Source organism: Acipenser ruthenus, chromosome 1, assembly GCF_902713425.1.
Source record: "Acipenser ruthenus chromosome 1, fAciRut3.2 maternal haplotype, whole genome shotgun sequence".
Classification (NCBI taxonomy): Eukaryota; Metazoa; Chordata; class Actinopteri; order Acipenseriformes; family Acipenseridae; genus Acipenser; species Acipenser ruthenus.
Window position 1 is genome coordinate 104,501,203 of NC_081189.1, and position 23,418 is coordinate 104,524,620.

Genomic DNA, 23,418 nt, shown 5'->3' on the forward strand with positions numbered 1-23,418 from the left:
AAAAATGCTCTTTTTAGAAATTGTTAATATTGCACAGTCTGCGTCAATTAGATGACATACCCAAAATCTACTGTTTGGAAAGCTCCAATAAGCTTAGTAACTAAGTAGGACACAATGTCTACTATTAAGCTGAATACAATAAGCGAAGACATATTACCCACTGTCATTCTTTCCAATGTCACAGCCTCCTGTTAAGAACTGTAGTCCACCTACTGCACAAAACCAAATGTTCCCAAACCCTTATTTTCAAATCCCAGCCCCTACTCCTCTTCAGCGGTTCAAATGTAAATCTCATATTTCATGGGAATAGGTGAATTCTTTGTATCCATGCAGTAACTCCAATGTGCCACAGCCCCACCTTGAAAAAGAACCACCTCTTGGAGGGTAATTGGGTATTTTGGTTTTCACTTGTCAATGGGCTGAGGCCACCAGAACTTATTTCAATAAGCCCCTTTCTAGGCACCGTTGGGCTCTAATGGACGACTGGAGCTGAACCAGTGGCTAAAACCCCCAAGTACTGTATCTCACTGACCATGGAGCTGCCTTTTCTCTTTCCCCAGTTATTTTGTTCACAATGCTGCCCTATATGAATAGTATAATAAATCCCAGCTGTGTGCCTAATCACTGCCCTGAATTATATGTAGTGAGCCATGCAAACTCCTGACATAATTCTTCATGACTCATCAGGCATTCTTCACTGTATATTTTCCAATTCTGAGTTTCTAATACTACATCACTTGATTGCTAATGATTACAAATTGGCTGTTTTACAAAACAAAAAACTTTGGTGTTGGTAGGAGCAGTTAGATTAATGTATTAAAGAGGCCCCATCAATGCCAAATTGTTCTTTTCTAGTATCAGAGAAATGAAAATGGCAACAGATCCCTGCAACACAACATAAATTACTTATGCAACTATGGTCATTTAAGACTGGCTTGAATGGGTCATATTCACAAGGCATTTACCCCAGTGCTTACATGTTAACACCAGTTGTTTAATTGGACATCTCTAGTAGTTTGTTTTTCCCTGTCACAAAAAATGGTGTAAACTTGCAGGGGTGAATGTCTTGTGAACATTCTACAGTGGGTTATAAAGGGCCACGCATTGGGCATTACCAAGACATAGAAAACAACCAAGCAGCTCCTTCAAATACTGGTTGACATCAACAATACACAGTGCTTTTCAACCAAACTCCAATTAACAAAAGACATATACTATTTATAATGTCGCATAAAGTGCAAAAAATACTCTCTCTTACAGAGCACGTGATAAATATATACTAAATTAACACATTCAAAACTGCTACACATGTAATGCATCAGCCATTAGCAGCTGGATGACATACGAGTGCTGTTAGAGGTATTAGCAGGGCCTGTAGTCTGCATCAGCAGTATTTGTGGGGTGATTCTCAGGTTGACTTCTAGGGCAAAACACATCTAAAGACAGTCAGGCAAATAAGATATGTCAAAAGCTAACCAGTCCCCCATCTCGGGGCTCCTACATTCTTTTCCTAAAACCTTTTGCAATGTAAGGTGCCAGCCTTCCTCTTCTTCCTGAATTCAATCTGTTGTAGCATCACAGCGTCTGTCCAAGCCTGTACAATACATAACCAAACATAAGATTTAGTGGTCAAAACCAGCATGTTTCTGATATGAACCTCCTGCTTTAAAACTAAGAGTCTAACAAGAAACTGAGATTGGAACTGTTGCACCACCCCATTCCAGATCTTAACAAGGGCAAAGTGTTGTTTTTCCTGTTAGTAGAGAAGATGCAATTTCTCTAGAAACTTGCGATGCAGGCATCCTACAGTATGTTAGCCTCCATCGGAGCAGTGAAGTCCTAGGGATAATAAATGGCCTAAGGATAACTCTTCCCTTATGTAAAGTTAGTGTAACAAATCTGTACTGCTTTGCTGTGTTCATTTTCTATCTGGTACATACTTTAATTATTTCACGTGTCTTACAACTGTATGATTACTCAAAGCTTTACTACACTTTTACAATAGTACTGTATACTGTTTTACAAAAACATATACAGTAATATGCTTTGTGGAACCATACAAAGGTTTTCTGGTTTTGTGAGGTCTGATTTTGTACTGTAACCATGCGAGTTGTCGTAAGTAAACCAGCAACACAGAAATTGGTTTTAATGGAGAAGCAGGTGATTACAGGCAACGATAAGATAGAAAACTGAAAATTATTAAAACAGTAAACTAAACTAACATAAATAACACCAGATTTAACCAGGTAAACGAACTGCCAAAACAATCAAAACTCTATGGCAATCAATTGTTGCAAGAAATTCTATATACCTTCGTATTTATTTTTTTTTTCAATTGACAGCCCTTAATAGAAAGAAATTTGCATAAAGTTTTTTTTTTTATCATTTTGAAACACTGAGCAGGCGTAGGGACATTAAAATTGAAATTTACAATAAATTAGCCATCTTTTTAATATATCTGCATCCTTCAGAACCTATTATCTTTGTCTGTGCTCACTTGCCTAATTTTAGTTGTATTATTCTTTAATGCAGTCATAGTCCTGAACAGAATACCAGAGCTTTCAAGGTGAGGAGGAAAGGTGCAATGGGGTCATAATTAGGGCCCTGTGTTTTCATCTAGTCATCAATACAGCCTCCACAGTAAAGCCACATAATGAGCAGTCATTAAACAATCATCCCATTACATTACTTTAACCATTTGAAATGCTCATCCCATTACTGCAAAGCACGTAATTGCATATTAATAACCAGAACGCTGTAGATAGCTACTGACATTTATTTAATCTTTACATCCCTGTGAATACGTATTACAGGATTTTAAAAGGACGTTTTTTTTTTTCAATATTATTTCAGAGAACTCACAAGTATAAATACATTATTTATAGGTTTTAATTTATCAGTACACTTTTACGCAAATCATTTGTTTAAAAAATGTATTACATATCCTTGATATCTGGATCTCACTGGGCACAAATATGTAGTTCATCAGCAGAAGGGGAGATCTTTTTTTTAATGGATTTCCTGTTTCTGGCACAGATCCCTGAACATTATAGTTAATATAACATTTTATTGGAATCTAGGCATTTCATAGATTATGTAACATATATAAACTGTGTTTTTTTTAATGTATTAGTTTTGCTTTGTTCTTTGAATACAATGTAAAAAAAGGTTGTTCATAAGGAGCCCATAAGTGTTGCTTTTGTTTGCATGAAACACAAAAAAATCCATTCTCAGTTCTTGTGCATTATATTTTGCTGTTAATCTTAAGCATAGTCACTTGGTTAAGCTGGTCTTTCATGGATTGACGTTGCTCTGTGAAAATGTGTCCATATGAAGAAACACTTCTTTCTGCATCCACAGAATGGGTAACAACTGACAAATATCTTTTAGCCTTTCTTGCTAAATTGGGAAATAGTTATTTGGCATTTCTCCAAAATTCAGTCAAAGGTTATCATCATAACCCCTTTTCCCTGAATTATAAATGTAACCATTACCTAATGGGTAATTACCTCCTAAAGACCCTGAAACCTGAACATTCTATACCAAAGCTCCTCAGTCGAGCCTGTGACACAGTCATGCCCGCCCCCGAGGGTATAACGGACTGCGCACACAGATCTCAGCGACATTTCTCCTTCAAGTCTGCTGCAATCATGGATGCAGTGACCTTGAAGGTTAATGGTTACATTTCTATTTCAGGGAACCAGGTTTATGATCATAATCATAATTTATACTGTTTGAGCAAATGGACACTACTTGCAGTTGTTTTTTCTCCATAAACCTATACATTTAGCCACTGTGTAAATTAGGGATTTAGGGAAGCTCCCTAATAAAATCTCAAAACAATAATTGAGTGAATATAGCACTTGTTACAGCTGTGTATTTAAAACAGGATTAATTTATCTGACTTTTTACATATCCACCCTTACTCTGGAGCCACTGCCGACGGAACTTTAATACTTCAAATGTTATTGTGATTTTTTTTGACATTTCCCTTGCTTTCCTATGTTGTTTGAATCATCCTGAGAGTCTGGATTCTGTTTCTGCAATATTAAGTTATCATTGTTTTTCCATATCTGTTATTACCAAGCTGAGGCTTACTTTGAGCTTGCTGGAGATCCTAACTGCCTGCAATGAACAGTCAACGTATATATTGAGAGAGAGAAGGAGGGGCCAGCAGAGCTGAAAGGTCACACTGTCACCTGGTTTACATGGAATAAGGGTGTTCAGTACAGGCACTTAGAATTCTACGGACAAGCTTAAAGCAAGCTCAGACCCAAGTAAAGACAGAAGAAAATCCCATTAACTCATTACAGTGCAAAATTCAGAAGTACTGTAGTAAGGAAAATGTACAAAAAAATTATTAAAACGACATCTGAAGCTTCTTACTCTTTGACTGGTTGCCATCAGGATTTCCTAGAAGATAAAACTCGTCTCCAGCATTTTCTTGGTCATGGTTTGTATCATGAATATTTCATCCAGTAGATAAAAGGTCCCTGACAAAAGTGCTAACCACCTAAACCCCTTGTGCTGAAAATTTAAAATGAATGTTGCGAGGCGCCAGCTGTTGCTAAGCAGCCCAGCACACAAGGATACATTCCAAGTTAATTATTTAGTAATTCATATAATTTCATAGTTTTAGATTAAAGTGTAAACATCTGCCCTCACTATAGTACTTCTTGTAACTGGGGTCACAAAAAGCACTTTCAATGAGGGAATCTGATAACAGCAAAAGCAACATACAATATAGTTCAAATTCAATCCTTTGGATCCATAATGGAAGTGTTTCTAGGAGATGAGCATGGTAGGTATTGTAGTTAGTTTTGAATTGTTCCTTTAGTGTTTGCTTTATTAATGCAAGTCATCGGGTCTTCAATACAGTATGGTTGTGAACTGTAAAATTCCAGTCTTTCTAGTGTCTTAAAAGAAATGTTTTGTGTGTCCATAAGCCAAAACCTTACAGTTAGAACAAGAACCTGTTAATTCTTATTACAAGTGCATCCTGTCAGAGGCATGGTTGTTTCCACAGAGCTCTACTTTCAAGTAAAGCTCTTCTCGTAAAGTATTCAATCCAGATAGCTCTTCTGGGTAACTTGGAAGCCAATGCAATAGACTCAAACACCTCAACTGTTTTATAACCTATCAAGAAAACCAGTTATTCATTTCCTATAGGGCTTGGAGATGCCTGTGCCCAATGGGAAGGATATGATAGTCAGGCCTTCCCTGCCCAAGATAAAGATAGGAACTACATTTGACACATGTCCTTATGACAAACAATTGGAATACCAAGCAACATAACTCACAGGAGTAAGTTCTATTCAAACAAGTATGTTACTCTGAAAGCAGTTTTCAGCACAAAGGCCTACCTGCAGCTCTTCCAGTTGCCTTTTTAAATTGTCATGCTTTTCCATAGCTTTTTCCAAGCTAGTGTTTAATTCACGGAGTTCAAATTGTCTCACTATGCAGACAAAAATAAGACAATAAATAATTACATTGACAGAATGTAAACTTGAAGGTGTAGAAAAAATGCACAGTGCCATATGGAGTGGCTGTACTGTCATGTTTCTGTTTGGAAATGGCTCCTGAAACACTGCAGAAGCATATGCAAATATATGGGAAGACACTATCATTTGATCTGCTGTTTTATTGCGGATGGATTTGATTATCTCTATACATTAATGGTGCAGGTGGCAGTACTCGAGCTTCAGATAATTCCCCCAAAAAAGGAGAGTTACTATATGATGCCTGATCTTCCACAACTAACACTCATTCATAAAAAAACCCCTCTTGGTCACAACAATTAATACAATTTATATTTGGCTTGAGGAGTTTGGGGGGGGGGGGGGGAGAAAGAAGAAAAGAAGAACAGGAAATATGAAGTCAGTATCTTAGATGGTTCATAAGCTTTTGTAAAAGCAGTGGTGACACATACAAAAGCCCCACCCCATGGGCATATTTAATGAGACCTTTAGTAGGCAACACCCTGACTCTGATGGCACATTACCAGGTGATATGATCCACTCCATGGGACCTTGTTGCTGAAGAATGAAATAACCTATACAAGAATCAACCCCAGCTTCACACAAGCACCATGGCTGTGGTGTCATCTCAGCTTCCATTTCCACATACTCACACGTCATCTGTCTGAACATGAACTCCTGCAGGAAGCCGGGGTCCAGTGAGGTGAAGCTGTACTGGGAAGCAAGTCCACAAAGCTGGTCCTGCTCTGCCACTGCAGCTTCCTCTTCATCATCTTCCTCCTCCAGGTCTTTGTCCCTCGCTTCCAGCATCTCCTCAACCTCCTGCTGCTGCTGCTCCTTACACAGCCCCACAGTCTCCTTCTCAAACTCCTCTGTGGACAAAAAAGGATGGATTCATAGGAAATGCTGCCTTCTAATTGTATTGATAAAGTGTGATTATAAAGTGTTACACATTATACACCCCTGCCTAATCCTAGCAGCACCCCATGGGCTGAGATAAAGTATATACAGGGATATTAAAATACAAAATGAATGGACACAGGAGAAACCCAAAGCATCACAGAAGCTTAAGTTAGTTTAATTCTGTGATGTAATTACCCATTAGCAGAGCAAATGTCCTTAGGGGAAAAGTCTTCTACAGTTCTGAAATGATGTGTTAAAACAGGACAGTGTAACTGACAGAGGAGCACCCACAAGTCCCCAAGCAATAAGCTTATCACTAGATTCTGTCAGAAATGCCCTTGGATGTAGAAATGTTGGCTGAGGACTGCTAGTGTAGTACTCAGTAGAGTATCTCTTATGTATGTAAAATAAATAATAAATGATGCGATGCAAAACAAACATTTTTATGTACAGTAATTGTAACTCTGAATCAAGCAATGCTTAACCAACCAGTGATTTCCCGTTGATAGACAGGCTTTGCAGCCTCTAAAATGCTTTCACCCTGAAGACACTACTGTGTTGAAATGAAGCTAGAAATACAGCAGTAACAGACCTCCAGGAGGAAGGCAAGCCAAGGAAACTGAGAGATGTATTTAACCCAGTGGAATATATATATTTTAGAGATTCCTTGATCCTAGATGCACTTATTGTTTGTTATGGGAAGAAATCTTACATAATTTATGAAAAATAGAACCTTAAGACTTTTAATCCTAAACTGCATGGAAGCCAGTATAACATGTAATAATTCAGTTGCAATAGAATTGTGAAAAAAAAGAAAAATGGTTTTAAGAACACGCACACATTTAGCTGCCCTACTGGCATAATGTAATTCGGAACTGTAGTAATTCAGCAGTGAAATGCTGCCATCTGTTGGTAACCTAATGGCATAGCATCCTTTATAAGCCTACATACAGAGCTGTCACAATCAGTAATGAATGCAGTTCACTTGGACTGACATAAGGTAGAAAGATGATTGCTGACATTCAATGCATGAGTCAGAAGTGTGTCCTTTAGTGACATGTATACAAAATTAGATAGTTTTTGTTTGTTAAAGACCACAAGTGACACTTAGTCACTCCCAAAGAGTTGGCAACAAGTCTGAAATACAGTTACAACTAACCCACACTGCCAGCTATATTGTGAATGCCAAAGCAAGATCATTGAAACAAGTCATGTTACTCAAAGCTAAATTCAAAGGAAATATAATGCAATGAGAAGTGACTGCAGCAATGCCAAGGGTGGTTTAGACAGTAGGGAAAAACAAGGGGAGGTCTGTGAAAAGTATAATCCCCTGCTCCACTCTGCTGAAATCAGCCAGGTCCTAGCTGCTTACTCCACAAAAACACTGGGGATTGTTTATAACCTATTTAAATGAATGGCTTGTATGTAAGCTATAGTCAGCACCGCCTAATCGGGATACTGATAATCGGGATATCTGCTTAAACGTAAACTGTATTTAACATGTAATCATAATGTGATGTGATTTCATTAGTTTTCTTTTAGAAACAAAAAAGTGTGACTAAGGTCGTCTCAAATGCCTCTCGCTTAATTGGGACAACCGCTTATTCGGGATATTTTTACTTCTCCCGATGCAGCACAGACTGTATTTACAAAGATATGCTTGTCTGTCAGATTCTGAGGATATACAAATGCAGGATGACCACTCCCCTTTAAAATACTGTATGTGAAGAGACGAGGTATTTGCTACAACAAGGTCCAAGTCAGGTAAAGCAGTAATGGAATGTTTAGTGATTAGTGATTACTTACATATTAAAACAGGAAAACCAGACAACTATAGCTGGCATGATTACTATATAGACGTTTTTCAATCGTATTACATATGCTGTTCTGTATTTTTCGATAGTAAATTCTCACACCCTTTGCCACTTTCAAATGTACAGTAAGTTTATGACTTTTTTTCAGTTTGCTTTGAGCTGAACTGTTTATTGATATGCAATTGCCATATTCTACCAGTAATAAAACTGCTTGGCCGAGTGCTTTGGAATTAATACACACATTTACTTACAGTAACTCTTGCTTTCAACAACAGGCTAATGGGTTCTACTTTCTAAACTCCTGCTCAGGTGACATCGTCCTGAAATAAGGAATTTAAAAAGTTGTAGATATAACCAGACCCTGAGGAAGGCAAACTAGACAGCCGCCTAGGGTGGCAAATTTACCGGCACAGCAAAAAAACAAAAAATGAAATTAAAGAATCTGCATTATGTGCAAAGCAACCCTCAGGTGAAGTTTAGCACCACAGTAACTAGCATCACACTGAAGAATCCTATCCAGCATGCTCTTTCACGTGGCATGGGGTGATCGGTAGTACATTTCGTTCGTTCTATTCTATACTAGACTAGAGGAAATGGCTTTATGACTGACTTAACGTCATCCGTCATGAAGTTTCAAGTAGTAAGACACAAGATGGGCATTGAACATCTAGTCAAAACTTGTTAAATGTACAAAAAGCCAGATTTAAAAAGATAGATCAGAATGATTAAACAAATAATCCATAATATTGTTTATTTTGTTTTTGAATGGCGCAAACACAGCCTAAAACATTACTCTATTAACTTGGAGCACACTGATACAATTTTGTACTTAAAAAAATAATAATAATACAATAGCAAAACTGGAACTATTAACAATTTTACTGTTTCCGATCAGGACAAAAAATGAAGGCTGAAAACTGTGACAATCCAAGTTTTCCCAGGACGTCTGATAGCCCTAATGTAGTTGCCCGAGACATTTTTTGTTTTTTGCTCTACTTGCTTCCTCAGAATATTAACTAAACTACACATGGAATATTTACTTCCTCGTCAGGTTACTGTACCTTGCATAGTTTGCTTCCTATGTGCAAAAGGACTGATGCAATACCTTTTACTTGACTAACTAAACAATAATTAACCACAAGCTTTCAAGACCTCAAAGGTATCTTCTTCATGTGAAAGTAGAGACCTTTGAGGTCTTGGAAGCTTGAGATTAATAATTGTTTAGTTAGTCCTTCTCATGTTTTTTTATTTGTCTGAAAATCAGCTGAAATTTCACTTCCGCCTACACAGCTGATGTACCAGTAAAAGACGTTCTACAGCAGATTGGTATGTGTGAATTCATTACAAACAAATGACCTATCAAACAAATGCAATCCAAATACAGCAAAAGAGCTGTCTCCATGGCTACGCTCTAGGGAAAGACAGACCACCTATTCCAGGTACTCCACAGCTGTTATTAGCAAGAGCGTGTATAAACCATTCACATAGAAAGACTTGTTCACTTGTTCGTTCTGTACCTGTATGTGTGATTCAGGTGCATTCTGCTGGCATTCAGTCTATTCCAGGTACTCCACAGACCTGTGTAGGGACAAGGTCACCTCCATATGGGAATTATATCAAGGGACACCCTGACAGCCAAAGCTCCTACACTAACCACTCATACTTGGTGAGCACTGTTCATATGTGACTCTGTAACATGTTTTATTTATTCTTACAAACATTCTGTCTGTGTCAAGCAAGCAAGATGAAAAGGGGCCATTACCTGTCAGATTCTGTAAATGCTGCTTCCCCAGGAGATGCTCCTTCTTATTATGCAGAGAGCTGAAATACTGATTGCACGTCCTGCAGTACAAGTCACTGGTGTCACCCCCTTATTTGAGAGATAAAACATAAAGGGAGATAATATAATGATGTGCCTTGTTGGATTGTTATGAAAATTGTGCATACTTCATTATGGCAAGGGAATGGAAGAAGCACTGTTAGAGACTAGAGGCAAGCACAAATTGAAATTTTGTTATTTTTCATTGCAGTTCAACAACTGCACAATTCAGAAAGGCATGGACGGGACATGTGTGTATATATTCATGCTAGGACAAATATCCAAATATTCAAACAAATATTTTTTGACATGCATTCGGATACAAAAATCAGACATTCATATATGGTAGAAATGACAAAAACACCTTGCACTTATTTACCACCTCTCCAGAAGTTGCGTGACAATTTAAAAAATGGCAAATAAAAGAGTTCTGTGTGATATGTGAGATTTTATGTATATATATATATAAAACACAGGATCAACAGCAGCTCTTGAGCCTCTATTTAAACGTTTTAGACAGCAAAAACTAAACAAACCAGATTATGCGCGTGCACGCATAGTGATCTCTATGGAAAGCCATCTGGGACAAAAAACGCGCTGTGCTGCTTTAGAGCAAGTCAGAATCTCATGGGACAGAAAAAAGGCAAACACATCATTCTGAAAGGCCTCGCTTAAACAGCGCCCAACTTGCTGGAAATGTTGTGTAGTGATTTTTATATAGATTTTATATATATTTTTTGTTGTGACTTTTTGTTATGTGGAATGTAATAAACGAGAACCAAAATGGTGAGCTTTATCCCCTTAATAATAATAATAATAATATTTATTTCTTAGCAGACGCCCTTATCCAGGGCGACTTACAATTGTTACAAGATATCACATTATACATTATTTCACATTATACAGATGTCACATTATACAGATGTCACATTATTTTACATACAATTACCCATTTATACAGTTGGGTTTTTACTGGAGCAATCTAGGTAAAATACCTTGCTCAAGGGTACAGCAGCAGTGTCCCCCACTGGGGATTGAACCCACAACCCTCCGGTCAAGTGTCCAGAGCCCTAACCACTACTCCACACTGCTGCCCTTCATTTTACAATGCCATTTCCACATTTGTTTTAATTGAAGTGTTTAAAGTTGAATTTCAGTTTTCGTTTGCTTGTTCAGCTACAAAAAGGCACAAGTAAACCTCATGCTATTACTTTATGAAATCTTGTCTATGGCCACTGTTTACTGTGAAGAAATGGCAATGACAAGGAATAAAAAACAAAAGTAAAAAATAAATTAAATGTGGTGTCAACTTTATGTACTATTTATTTCAGGAATAAACAACTTGAACTGCTATTTGGCATCCTTTGTTTTGTAGCTAATTCACTGGGGTAAAGTAAGGCAGCTAACCGCTAAGAAAAGGTGCCTATAATATTCAACAAACTGTTTTATAACTTATTAATGCATTTCCTTATTTATCTGTATGGCTTTATATTGAAGTGTTAACATGTCCACTGAGTTTAAGAATTTAATGTTAAAATATAAGTAACTGAATTAATTTGCAGAGTCAATGTGATACCTCGAAAAAATGTGCTGAGCCGATAAAGAACCTTGTAGAACACATGAGTGATTGTACAGTAGTTCAAAGTAACATTGCAGTTAAAACTGAAGGCTCTTTATTAATGCCTACCCCATTACCATTATATATTGTACAGTATTTATCAAGATTACTCATGACTTCAAGGTAATGTTGCATTTTACCCCCTGAAAATACATTTCATTCTCTCAGTGTTCAAATTAAAGGTAAGTTACTCCCAAACCCCAAACCTTATCTGGAGTGCTGACAGTAAGTGAGTAATCATGCCTGTTGAGATTTTTCCTCTTACTTACATCCATATGTGGCAGAGCAACAATCTCATTTTCAAACTCAGCATCCACCATTTCAACACCTGCAAAAAGTTAAATAAATGTTATTTTTAGAATAGGTAAAATGAATACCCCACATTAAATTAACACCTATTTTGCTAAGTAAGGCAGACACCTTGAAATGTTTCAGTTTAGTATATTACTAATAGTTATTTAGAAATTCCATAAACTACAACCCAGTATTAAGCAGCCGATGAGTCGGAGTCATTTATAGTCTGATTCATAAAGTAGGAAGCCAAGATTGTCTGGACTTGAGCACTTCACAACGCGATTAGAACTATAATTGAGAAAATTCTCCCAAGAACCAACCCTCCTGAAAATGCAATTCAAACTTACCTCAGAGGAGCTTCACTTTATGAAGAGCTTTTCTTTTCAGAAAGGCCTTGTACGCCTCGGAGTTCTGATAGGCCTTCAGCTCCTCGATGAAGCGCTGCTTGTCTTTCTCTGCGGCATCATTGTACTTCTGCAGATCGGCAGGCAAAAACAAACACAGGTATTAACAGCATTGCTTTTCTCAACTGAATTCAATCTTTTACCAAATCTAACTACATTGGATTACTGGCCCTTCCATGTGTAAAGGGGGGTGCTGGGATAAACCGAAGCTGACAACTTTGTCGCTATGTCAATGACAAACAAATATGCTTGGCTACAGATACTATTCTTGAGCAGAACTGCGGGCATGGATTTAAGACAAATAAAACAACCACACTGACACAAGTCATTTAGTCAGGTCACTAAGTTTGCATTACCTGTTTTTCGTCCTGGGATAGTTGAGACCACAGAGTGCCCAACATCTTGGTGATTTCAATAAAGGGAATATCAGTGTTCGGCCTTCAGATGGACTTTCATTGACAAATATTACATATCTAGCAGGGAGGATGAGAAGAGAAATGAGGTACAGAGAATGGAGAATCAATATTCAGGGTGTAAATTAAGTCATTGGAAAGATGCAAAGTCCCAACTGTGTAGCAGATGCAAAGAACATTTATTTGAGTATTAGCCTGTGGAACTATAGCAGGGAAGCTATTCCAGCCATTTTGATGCTGAGGTTTAGATACCAACAAAAAAATTATAATAATTTAAATGATACAATAATTTAAACTATCACATTTCCCCTGATTAGCAGTAATATTGGATAACCTAATGTTGAGTTTTATAAAGTAGTTTAAGATTAATACCAGTCAAGCCACAGATTGTTTCAGTCTTTGTGGGCCCCATCTCTTGGCCTTACTCAGTCACAGAGGCAATATGGGCTTAAATGTTCTTATTGATGCCAGGAACTGGAATTATTTGTTGAAAGTGATGTAAAAGTTATAACACAACATTACAAAGTGGTCTAGCCCTTTTTCCTTCAAAAGTGTATTTCTTACCCTGTAGTAGGAGGGCGAGGAGCAGAAAATTCCTTGGTCGGTTTTCTTTTCTTTCCTTTCGGCCAACCACCTTTCCTTTTCTAAGAAAACAGATAACTATTTACTAAAGGTTGTGACAAGAAGGCTACAACTAATAGCTAATGGAGGAAGACCTATTAGTGGAAGTACTGCACTATATTCTGAAAAAAAACTTTCAAAACTAGAATACCTTTATTATCTGTCTGGAAAATGATAAAACAAAAAATTGAAAGGTAGTGTATACACTATCAACAATCAATGACTCATCATGTCATTAGTATAGTGATACGTGGACAAATTAACCAAGGGAGGAAGGAATAGAGGGATTCTCTACAGGGTTGTACCATGAGAGAAGTGAAAAAATATATACACAGTAGTTATGCATATGACATGCCATTAAGGATTACTTTTTAAAGGAATGTTTTTAGCAATAGGGAATCGGATATTCAGACAGCAGGGTTTATAAAATGTTAAATGACTACAGAGTACCTTCGGCTCCTCTGTGTCAGGGTCCTTTGACTCCAGTTGCCCATCCAGGATTATATTTTGTAGGGGCTCCAGTGTGGCATTTAAAGGGTGTATAGGAAGCAGCTGCACTCCTGGTGCTAAGGGCGGTACCCTATCCTCACACTGCAAAGACGGGGAGAGCTCTTTTAATGTAAGAAACAAAAATCATCACTATTCATGATAAATGGGAGTTTCCTTGGTTTTATTTAAGGCATGTGAAATGCACAATTAATAGGCTGATTAGCTGGTAAGCATTGCTGGAAGGTGGGACCACAGATGAATGTAAGGTTATTCATGCCATTGTCGATATGCTGAAACTACACAGCAGGCTTTTGCTTAGATTTGTATTTGGGTTTTTTCAGTTTAAGCACCATTTCAAAATGCAGTATTTTCATAATCCATAATTTCCCATGATCCTTGAATTGTTTTCAGGAGAGGAATGGAACTCAGGTGATGAACAGAATTCATGCGAGGAATGACACAGTTCTAACTGTATAAATGTAGTGTGAAACAACTTTTCTGAAAATGATGAGCAGGCAATTTGTTATTCGGAGCAATATTCTTTGACTTGACTTCAAGACCTATGATCAGGAATCAGAAGATGGGTCAGACCAAGCCAGGTTTGCATGTTGTTCCAGTCAAATTGATTAATTTGCATCTCAAATGAAATACTGTAGGTGGTAGCCATAAGTCACCCTAAGAAATGTGATCTGTAGAGCTGATTCTGGATCGACCCATACAGGGTAAGTTAAGCAATTTTCAATATCACTCATTACCTACTATAATTAATGAATTTCTATGCTTTCTTAAGGCAGTCCATATACTGCATGAATAAATTAAATCACCAAGACCTTATAAATGGATTTAAACATCATCTATATTTATTTCCATTAGATGGCAGTATTTCCATAAGATGGCTTATGGAAATACTGCATTTTGAAATGGTGCTTAAACTGCAATAATATTTTATTCCATTGTCTCACCTTCTGCCTGGAGTTCCAGGTTCACATCTGAGTTTAGCTGTCCCACGTAGGACTCCATACTTCCACTGGCATCAGTAGCCACACACACAATTCTGAAAACATTTAAAAGCAATGAAGTACAGTCCAAATTCAAGCCTGGGTGGACAACAGAATGGCCCTTTATTAAGAAGGTACTCACGCAGCATCATTTTTGGTGTGAGATTTGCAGAACTGAGAATGTTTGTTACCATATGGGCCATGCAGATGTGGAGCGTCACATAGAGAGCGAGTCATACCAGAGGAAGGTCAAGGCAGTGGAGCAATCGCAGCAAATTACCAAATTTACAGTGAACACAGCTCCAAAGGTGGATAACATGACACAACTTGAGGCAAAGGTATGAATGAATAACTTCTTTAACATTTTGTTTTTCCCAAATTATTTTCTTCTTGTACAGAAGATATTGGCAAAGACATTTGACTGGTACTTTTCCCATTTGTTACACTGGAAGACTAACCACAGAAACAGCTTTTTGTTCTGACTGTAAAAGTATTCTTTTTTTATACTTTGTTTTCAGGCACGACGAGCTGAGATCAAAGTTGCTGTGACGATGGTAAATCACAATGTCCCCCTTGCAGTTGCTGACCACTTCAGCCCACTGATGAAAGAGTGTTTTAAGGATTCAGATGTGGCACAGAGATATGGTGCTGCAAGGACCAAGACTACTTGTATTATCAACAGGGCTATAGCACCATACCTTCATGATGAGCTGGTCAAAAAGATGAGAAACAGGCCATACACCTTGTCAACTGATGGATCAAATGATACAGGTACATCTCATTTTAGAGAAAAGAAGGACTTTTAATGATTTTCATTAATCCTAGTTTTTGATTAACTGAAGCACAATAACTGTAATGATTGTATTTATCCACAGTTTATTTTTTTTATCAATTCATTTTTTTAGGAAGGGAAAAGATGAACCCATTGACTGTGAAGCTGTTTGATGTAGACAGGGTGGAACACATGTTCCTAGATATGTGCATCACAACTGGTACTAATGCTGCCACAGCAGAGACCATTTTTGAAAAAATGGACAGTGTCCTCAAGAAGGATAACATCCCATGGCAAAACTGTGTAGGTCTGTCAGTGGACAATGCCAATGTGAACATGGGTGTCTGTAACTCTATCAAATCAAGGATATTAAGCATAAACCCGACTGTTTATGTCCACGGTTGTCCTTGCCACATAGTTCACAACAATGCCAGTGCTGCTGGGACTCATTATATTGAGGTTTGTACCGACACTTTATACTGATGATATGCATTAAGTTTCAATTCCTTCAAGTTTCACTGTATCATTTAGAGGATTCAAATCAGTGTAAACAATCTAGTTAGAACCTGATAATTATAGAGTGATCATTTTCTGATAAAACAAAAATAACTATGCACAAGAAAATACAATAATTTAAAAAGATATGTAGATAGAAATCTTTGGCTGAAATTAAATTTCCTATTTCAGTTGTCAGACTTTGATGTGGAGGATGTGGTTGTAGATATTGGATACTGGTTCAAAGCGAGCACAAAGAGAAAATGTAGACTGGATGGCAAGAGTTTTTCATAATATAATAAGCCTTTTTGAAATGATAACAATAAATCATGAAAAGTCTGTCTATACCAGCACACAGTTTCAGGCAATAGAAAAAAGTTTTTTCCTAGTTGTATAAAATGCCACTATCACAGCATTTTAATTTTTCTTTTTTTTTTTTCAGAATTCTGTGTGTTTTGTGATACTGAGTACATGGCTGTCATAGACCATGTTTCGACATGGTGGCTGAGTCTGGAGACGGCAGTAGTCTGCATTCTATGGCTGTATCGAGCACTTGTCAGCTGATTCAAGTCTAACAGTGAGTACTGATTAGGCTTGCCACCCATTCTAGTTTTGCCTGGATTGTTCTCTTTTTAAGGCTGCTGTCCTGGGAAATCTCTAAGACTTCCCGGGACATTAAATATTAAATATACTTAAAAGTATACTTTTTGTTTTTTTTTTGTACAAAATGACTCTGGTGGCAGGTGACAACCCTAGCTCATCCACCTAGATATTTAAAATGCCAGTTGCATCGTGCTATAATGCTTGATATATCTTTGTCTCTGTCATTTACAGTTGAGAAACAAGCCTGCTTTAAGAGGCTTAGGAAGCATTTTGAAGATCCAATGACAGAGGTACACCTCTTATTCTACCAGGCCACACTGCCTGTCTTCACAGAGTTTAATTTACTCTTTCAGCGCCAAGAGCCATCTGTGTATCTTCTCCATGGACAGGTAAATATATAATATTCTTCACTTCTTTCCACAACATTATAATTAAAGTTGTATAATTAAATAATGATTTGTTTTGAACATTTTACCATTGTATTATTATTAATATAGTTTGTGATTTTTTTTTTTTCCAGATGAGGTCTTATGTTTAGAAACTCATGTCCAAGTTTGTTACCACAACTGCAATAAAAAATGCTGATGTGTGTGAAGTTGAGTATAAAGACAAACAGAACCAGGTGGCAGGTATGTGCTAAAAATAGAAATCTATGTAAAAATAATTTTAAAGATGTGGAATTCAAAGGTAGGTATTAAAAATATTTGAAAAGATTAATTTCTAGGAATGTTTACTGTTGATGTTAATTACTCTTTTGGATAATCTTAAACTTTGTAAAACAACGTCAAACTGAATCTGACTATATCAAAATAAAAACTTGCATTGCATAAAGCAATAAACACTAAAGGGAACAACATATTTATTCGAAGTTTTGTTATTAACTAGATCACAAGCTTAATGTTGGCTGGACAACAAGAACAACCCTCAACCGTCTGCATGAAGCTGGTGAGATCAGTCAGTACCAGGCAGACAACTTCCACAAGGCTGTGAGGGCATTCTTTGTTGCAGCTGTTGACTATGCCTTTAAGAAGCTGCCCTTCAAGGAGCCAGTCCTTGAACATTCACAGTTCATTGACTTTCAACAGAAGATGGACTGTGATGTGAATGATGTCCTATACTTTGTGTACAGGTATGCTTCTTAGATTCATGGTAATGTATTTACTAAAGATAGCAACACAGGAAACAGATACAATGTTTTAAAAAAATGATAAAACATGTGAAAGAAACGGAAAAGTAAAGGTTTTTTAATTATATAATGTCTTTCAATCTAAATATTTCAGGTTTAGTCATCTGCTTCCGTATGGAGATCCGAAAGAACAGGACAAGTTGAGTTATGAGTTCCTGGACTATCAACTTATGGAGGAAAAGGACATTCCCAGAAGCATTTGGGAGCAGGCGGTGAGCAGAGTCAGTGAGCAGGAGGTGTACCACAGGATGGATAAGGTGTGGGCACACATGGCCACAATCAAGAGTCCAGTAACAGGAATGCCTAAACTACCCAGGCTGAGCAAGGTGGCACAACAGATTCTAACCCTGCCACACTAATGCTGATGCAGAAAGAGTTTTTTCAATGACTGGACTAAACAAGACTGACACACGGAATGCTCTGGCCTTGGAAGGCACACTGTCCTCTATAATGACAATAAAGATGTCCGGTATGGAGCCCAACTGCTTCAAATATGAGCCCCCAGCAGAAGTAATCAAGGCCTCCAAGTCAGCTGCTTCCAGCTACAACCGTGAACATGCAGCAGCTTCAAATGCTGGCTCAGAACGCACCTAAGGTAATGATTTTCCATCTTTTTTAAAAAAAAATGTCTATTTGTTTTGCAACTAAGTCACTCACAGCACTTCACCGCGCGCTAAAATTGTACTTTTTCAAAAGTCTCACTCAAACAGTTTCGTGAAAGTTGGCAGCCCTGTGTATATTATTAATACATCTACCTACCTACCTATGCTGGCCATCGACATTTTGCACTGACACCGTCACATGTATACCATCTACCAAAGCAGCAGGTGCGGCAGAACCACCGTCCTCGACGTCGTTAGTACAAGCCCAAAGCCAGCCCCTCCCCTCAGACTGTGCTGTCACAAAGGTGATGAATGATAGCGAGGTCGAACCCAGTAACCGGTATAGCTGTGACCACAGCCATTATGTGTTGTCAAAGCTCTATATAACACTGTCCAGGTTCACCACGAAACGGCCATTTTTCTGTCTGCACAAAAACACATGAAACACAGTCAAGTGTCGGTGCACACAGGGCGAAACAATCAATCGCAGATTTCAGTGTACGCGCGCAACAACCGAATTTGTGATGCAATTGTTACCAGAGATTCACTGGACAGAAAAAAGTACGGTAATCCCTGCAAACATATTTCACATCCTATTACTGCATCTTGGGACTTGGCAATATTTATGTCATGACGATCCAAAGTAAGGCGAACTATTTTGTAAACCAATTTGCATCATCATTCACAGCATGCGAATTCAAAAGGGTTGGTGGACCAGTAATAGCTGCTCAAACATAATATGTTTTGGTTTTTCGTGATTAATAAAATATAGTATGGCATTTGCAGCTTATTTAAAAAAAATAAAAACGTAATAAATCAGCAGTTCATCATACATTTAAACTTGTCATGTATTTAACGATTTGTGACCAGTCAGTTTTTGGTCTGACATTCACTTTGTTTTAATTGGTTTCTGTAATGGTATTGAATACTCTGGTAAATATACTGTCAGATCACACAGTCGCAAAGGTGTCCGTTGCGTAACACAAACAAGCAAAGATTGATTAGCCATGCCTTGTGTATTGCTCTGGAAATGTTTCACGCTGGTTTAGAGATGACATAAACTTCCTTTCTATCCAAACCAATCATAAAGACAACAATTTATGACGTTTAAAGATCGACGTCTACCTTGACCATTCATGTAAAAGGCTTGCGACTTAGCGTGGGAAAATGTAATAAATCACCAATCAGAATAGAGCAGAGGAGGGTTTATGTTGATGAGGGTTAGTCTGCTGAATGCTGAGCTTGCTTTATCACTGCAGAGTTTGAAAGCTATGGAAGCTGTTTATGGAGCACCGGTGGTGTTTTAAAGTGGATGAAAAACGTATTGCATCGATTTCTTAATTTTCTGCTAGCGTAAGTATAGAATATGTTTACATTGCTAGATACATAATAATTTAGTTGTAAGATTGACTTAGGGTGTCGAATCATATTTCTAAAATTACAAATTACAAACGTTCACTTTATTTTGACGACGTGTGATTAACACTACCAATGGTCTGCCTGTGTTTTTTTCTTAAGTTAAATTCGGTATTAGATACACCCACATCACTCGTAGGGCTCTGAATCATTTCAAAGTTATTCTTCAGTAAGGTTTTCCAAACCATGTTTCGTTTTCTCACTGGTCGTGTGCAGACAAGCACAGTATTGATTGTTGGCAATGGCATGGAAGTATGAAGATGTTTTGTGAATACGTGTTTTAATTCCTGATTTTTCACACAATGAGAAATATTGTTTTCTAGTGTCAGTCATTTTAATCAATAGTAATATTATTGTTAATGTTGTCTTATGAAGTGAAATCTGTAGTCATGGCTTGTCTATCTGTTAGTTAGGTAAGGGTTGCTTTGAGCATGTTTCAGCACGAGAATCACCACCGTTTGCATCAATAACTTATTTTTAGGGTTAACTCGGAGTAAGCAAGGACAGGTTGGTGCAATCCAGAATGATTTAGTGCTGTAGGCTGTAAAAAAAAAAAAGTAGCTGTAGCTTATTCGGGCGTGGTAGCCTAGGGGCTGATTGAAAAACTGCCCAGTGATTTAAAAAAAAAGAAAGAAAGAAAATCAGTTCAAGGCACTTGTCTCTTCTTATTTACATACAGAATAAATTATGGAAAATCTGGGGTTTTGGGGTTGGCTGGCTGTTACGGGAAGGCACCCGTTTAGATGAGTTTTTACTGTTAATGTGTTGATGCCCTGCAACGACTCAATTTGTTCTAAAGAGATCAGACTACGGGACTACTAAAAATGCTAACCTGAATCTATGTATTAAACTGTTGAAAGAAATCTGAAGGGAAAACGATTATTTAACCAATTCAGACCAGATTTAGCATGGGCTGGATCATTGCCATCATTTATGTATAGTCCCATAATTTATAGGTAATTAAATCTACTGTTGGTTATCCAAAAACAACATATAACCAGGAGCTGTTGTTTACTATTCCATACAATATTAAAAACAAAAGTTATTCAGATTTCAACAAATGAATATCCCTGCCATTGGAGCAGGAACAGCCTAGGAAATTAATGTATACAAACACATTAAAGAAGAAATGGGACCGTGTTCTGTATGCCTTGAAGTTAAGACTGAATAATGTCTACAAAACACCTACTCGACCACACACACACAGAACACCCACCCTTTGTACTGTACAGTAAATCTCTTCACCTATTACTAATCTAATGCTTTGGATGTCTGCTTGTTTTTTTTTTTAGCTGAGATGGACGTCAATCCCCCATCCCTGGTCCCACAGCCCCTGCCTGCACCGCCTCCTCCCGCGCCACCTCAGCCTCAGCCGGGCAGGTCTCCGCCTCAGCCGAGCAGGGCCCAGTTGAATGTGGGTAGTGCCTTCGCGGCTGCTGCTGCCGCTGCCATGCGGGATGAGAAAATGAAAAGTGGAACGTCTGCTGCCGGCGACTTCCTCTCACGATCCTCCGAAGGCATCTCTTCGGTGAGCGGGGCCCTGCCAGGAGAAGCTGGTAAGATGGATTTGCCTGGAAATACTGTGCCAGCACACCATCATCCACAGTTAGTACGCAACCTTTAGCTTGTTACAGTTGAGCAACTGCTGGTACAAATTAAATGGTCAGTTAGTTAGTTATTTTAAAGTAGCCATACTGTAGATATTTTCTTATTTTAGTTTATATGCGCAATTGCGAATGATGCTCTCGGTTCTTGCAAAGTTTTATGTTTAGTAATGCATGCTTCTCCCTACCATGGGGCCGGCTTTATGCAGTGTGTGTCTGATGATAGTGATCGGATCTTCTTTTATTTGACTTGCTGACTTCAAGTCGGTTGATTTATTGGTTGTCTTGCTATTGTGCTATTAAATGTCCTTTCAGAAAGGTTGTGTCCTATTGTCATACAGTATGTCATTGAGATGCATACTAAAACTGTCCCAGGACTTCATCATTTAAAGTAACTGGACTAACTTTCACAAAGAGTTTCTCTCTCAAACGCAAAACATTTACGTACAAAAAGAAACAAATATGACTTGCAAAAAACACAGACCTAGCTAAATGAATACATTTCTGTACAGCATTTCAGTGGCAGACATACAGTACGGTTCCTGTGAATGCAGAAGTGTTTTTACCTGGCTTTTGTAGTTTTAAGAATTTGCAACACTGGCAGAAAAAAAAAATAAAGATCTGATAATAAATAACAAATGTGCTCTGTATATAAAATAGTCATTATAAGACCCTCCAGGCTTGGCCCCTGCAGTATGTGTGATTATTTTTTATGATGGCACATCCAGGAACACTGGTGTTTTCAAGCACATGAGTCAAGCAGCTAAACAGAGTAACAGCCTTGAATGACCTGAAGAGGAGAGAAAATCCTGTTGCTTGAATTTAATAAAAAATAAAAGGTCACATTCATGTCTGAACTGAAAGCATCAATTCTGTTAGAATGCAATTTTCTTTGGTCCCTTTTAAAAGTCCTTTAATTTGGCTGTGTTAGTCACTTTTTAATCAAGTCCATTTATCTTGCTACCACACTATACATTAGCTTTACATTAACTTGTGACCCTAATGTGAAACTATAGCATGGTAGCATTATACTGTAAATAGACCACCAGAGATCAATCTCTCTCTCTGTGTGTGGAAAACTTAATCAACAGAATTACTTGTTTATCATTAGAAGTGATAAGACTTTTTTATTTTATTTAAGGACTGGTTACTGCCCCCTGTAGGTTACACTTGTATACTGTATCTGAAGCCTGAAAGTGGTTATGTACTATACATCAAACTTTGAATACTGCTCCTTGGTTTGCAGATTTTTCTGAAAGGTAACCCTTGAGTTCCTGCACAGAACTGTATTCTAAACCTCTAGTGTTATTTCTGGAGGGACTTTGATTCCTTGTACTTTAATTATAGGCATGTAGTATGAGTCATAATGGTGTGGAAACAATGAGGCGTGCATTCCTCTTGCCCTATAGTCACAGTCATGGGAAGCAGTGACTATGAACTGCAGCACTGCACAGAAATACAAGTGCAGTTTGGGCTATTTTTGGGGAAAGAGTAAAATTTCCATTTTAAGTGTTGCAGAATTTTTGACACATAAGATTCGCTTAAATCATTAAGTGCCATTGTCCTCATTTGATGACAGGCTACTTTGTCATTTTTTTGGAGCATTTTAAACTGTCATCAGCCTGTTATTTTAATTTTCTCTTTAACTATAGTGTTCTGACTTGCTCTAATTCTGTGTATCGCAAAAGTTACGTTTAAATGTTATGTATCAAATTGCATCAATAAGAGAAAATATTTGGCACTTAATGGGTTAAGGTTACAAAAGTTATCATTTATAATGCCAGACTTGCTAACTGCCCACCCATAAGAAAGAATAGATTTCCTCCAAACTATTATTATACTGCCACACTATTACAGTACTTTCAGACTATTACTTGCAAGGAAAACTTA

The 23,418-nt window shown here is 37.7% G+C and overlaps 1 protein-coding gene and 1 long non-coding RNA gene across 6 annotated transcripts in view; one reads left to right on the top strand and one right to left on the bottom strand.

Annotated features, from left to right (window-relative positions):
- LOC131739380 (uncharacterized) lies at nucleotides 1–19,125 on the bottom strand. 4 transcript variants are annotated; one of them, XR_009330498.1, is made up of 10 exons: nucleotides 18,670–19,125; nucleotides 14,815–14,906; nucleotides 13,814–13,954; nucleotides 13,307–13,386; nucleotides 12,686–12,802; nucleotides 12,273–12,399; nucleotides 11,901–11,959; nucleotides 9,957–10,064; nucleotides 6,131–6,349; nucleotides 1–1,594 (listed from the first exon to the last, which is right to left on the bottom strand). It is a non-coding gene; the product is annotated as an uncharacterized LOC131739380 (long non-coding RNA). The 4 variants fall into 4 exon arrangements; XR_009330497.1 differs by having other exon boundaries at nucleotides 18,666–19,125; XR_009330499.1 differs by lacking the exon at nucleotides 18,670–19,125 and adding an exon at nucleotides 5,364–5,455 and having other exon boundaries at nucleotides 14,815–15,765.
- The window catches only part of LOC117421108 (wolframin-like), a 26,369-nt gene continuing 21,433 nt past the window's right edge, over nucleotides 18,483–23,418 (top strand). Inside the window, exons 1-2 of one of the 2 annotated variants that reach the window (XM_034035049.3) lie at nucleotides 18,483–18,501; nucleotides 21,217–21,480. In XM_034035049.3, the coding sequence (XP_033890940.2) occupies nucleotides 21,222–21,480 (259 nt within the window). In that variant the 5' untranslated portion in view covers nucleotides 18,483–18,501; nucleotides 21,217–21,221. Of the gene's footprint in view, nucleotides 18,502–19,728; nucleotides 19,862–21,216; nucleotides 21,481–23,418 lie in introns of those variants that run through there. The other variant, XM_034035050.3, reaches the window with a different exon arrangement.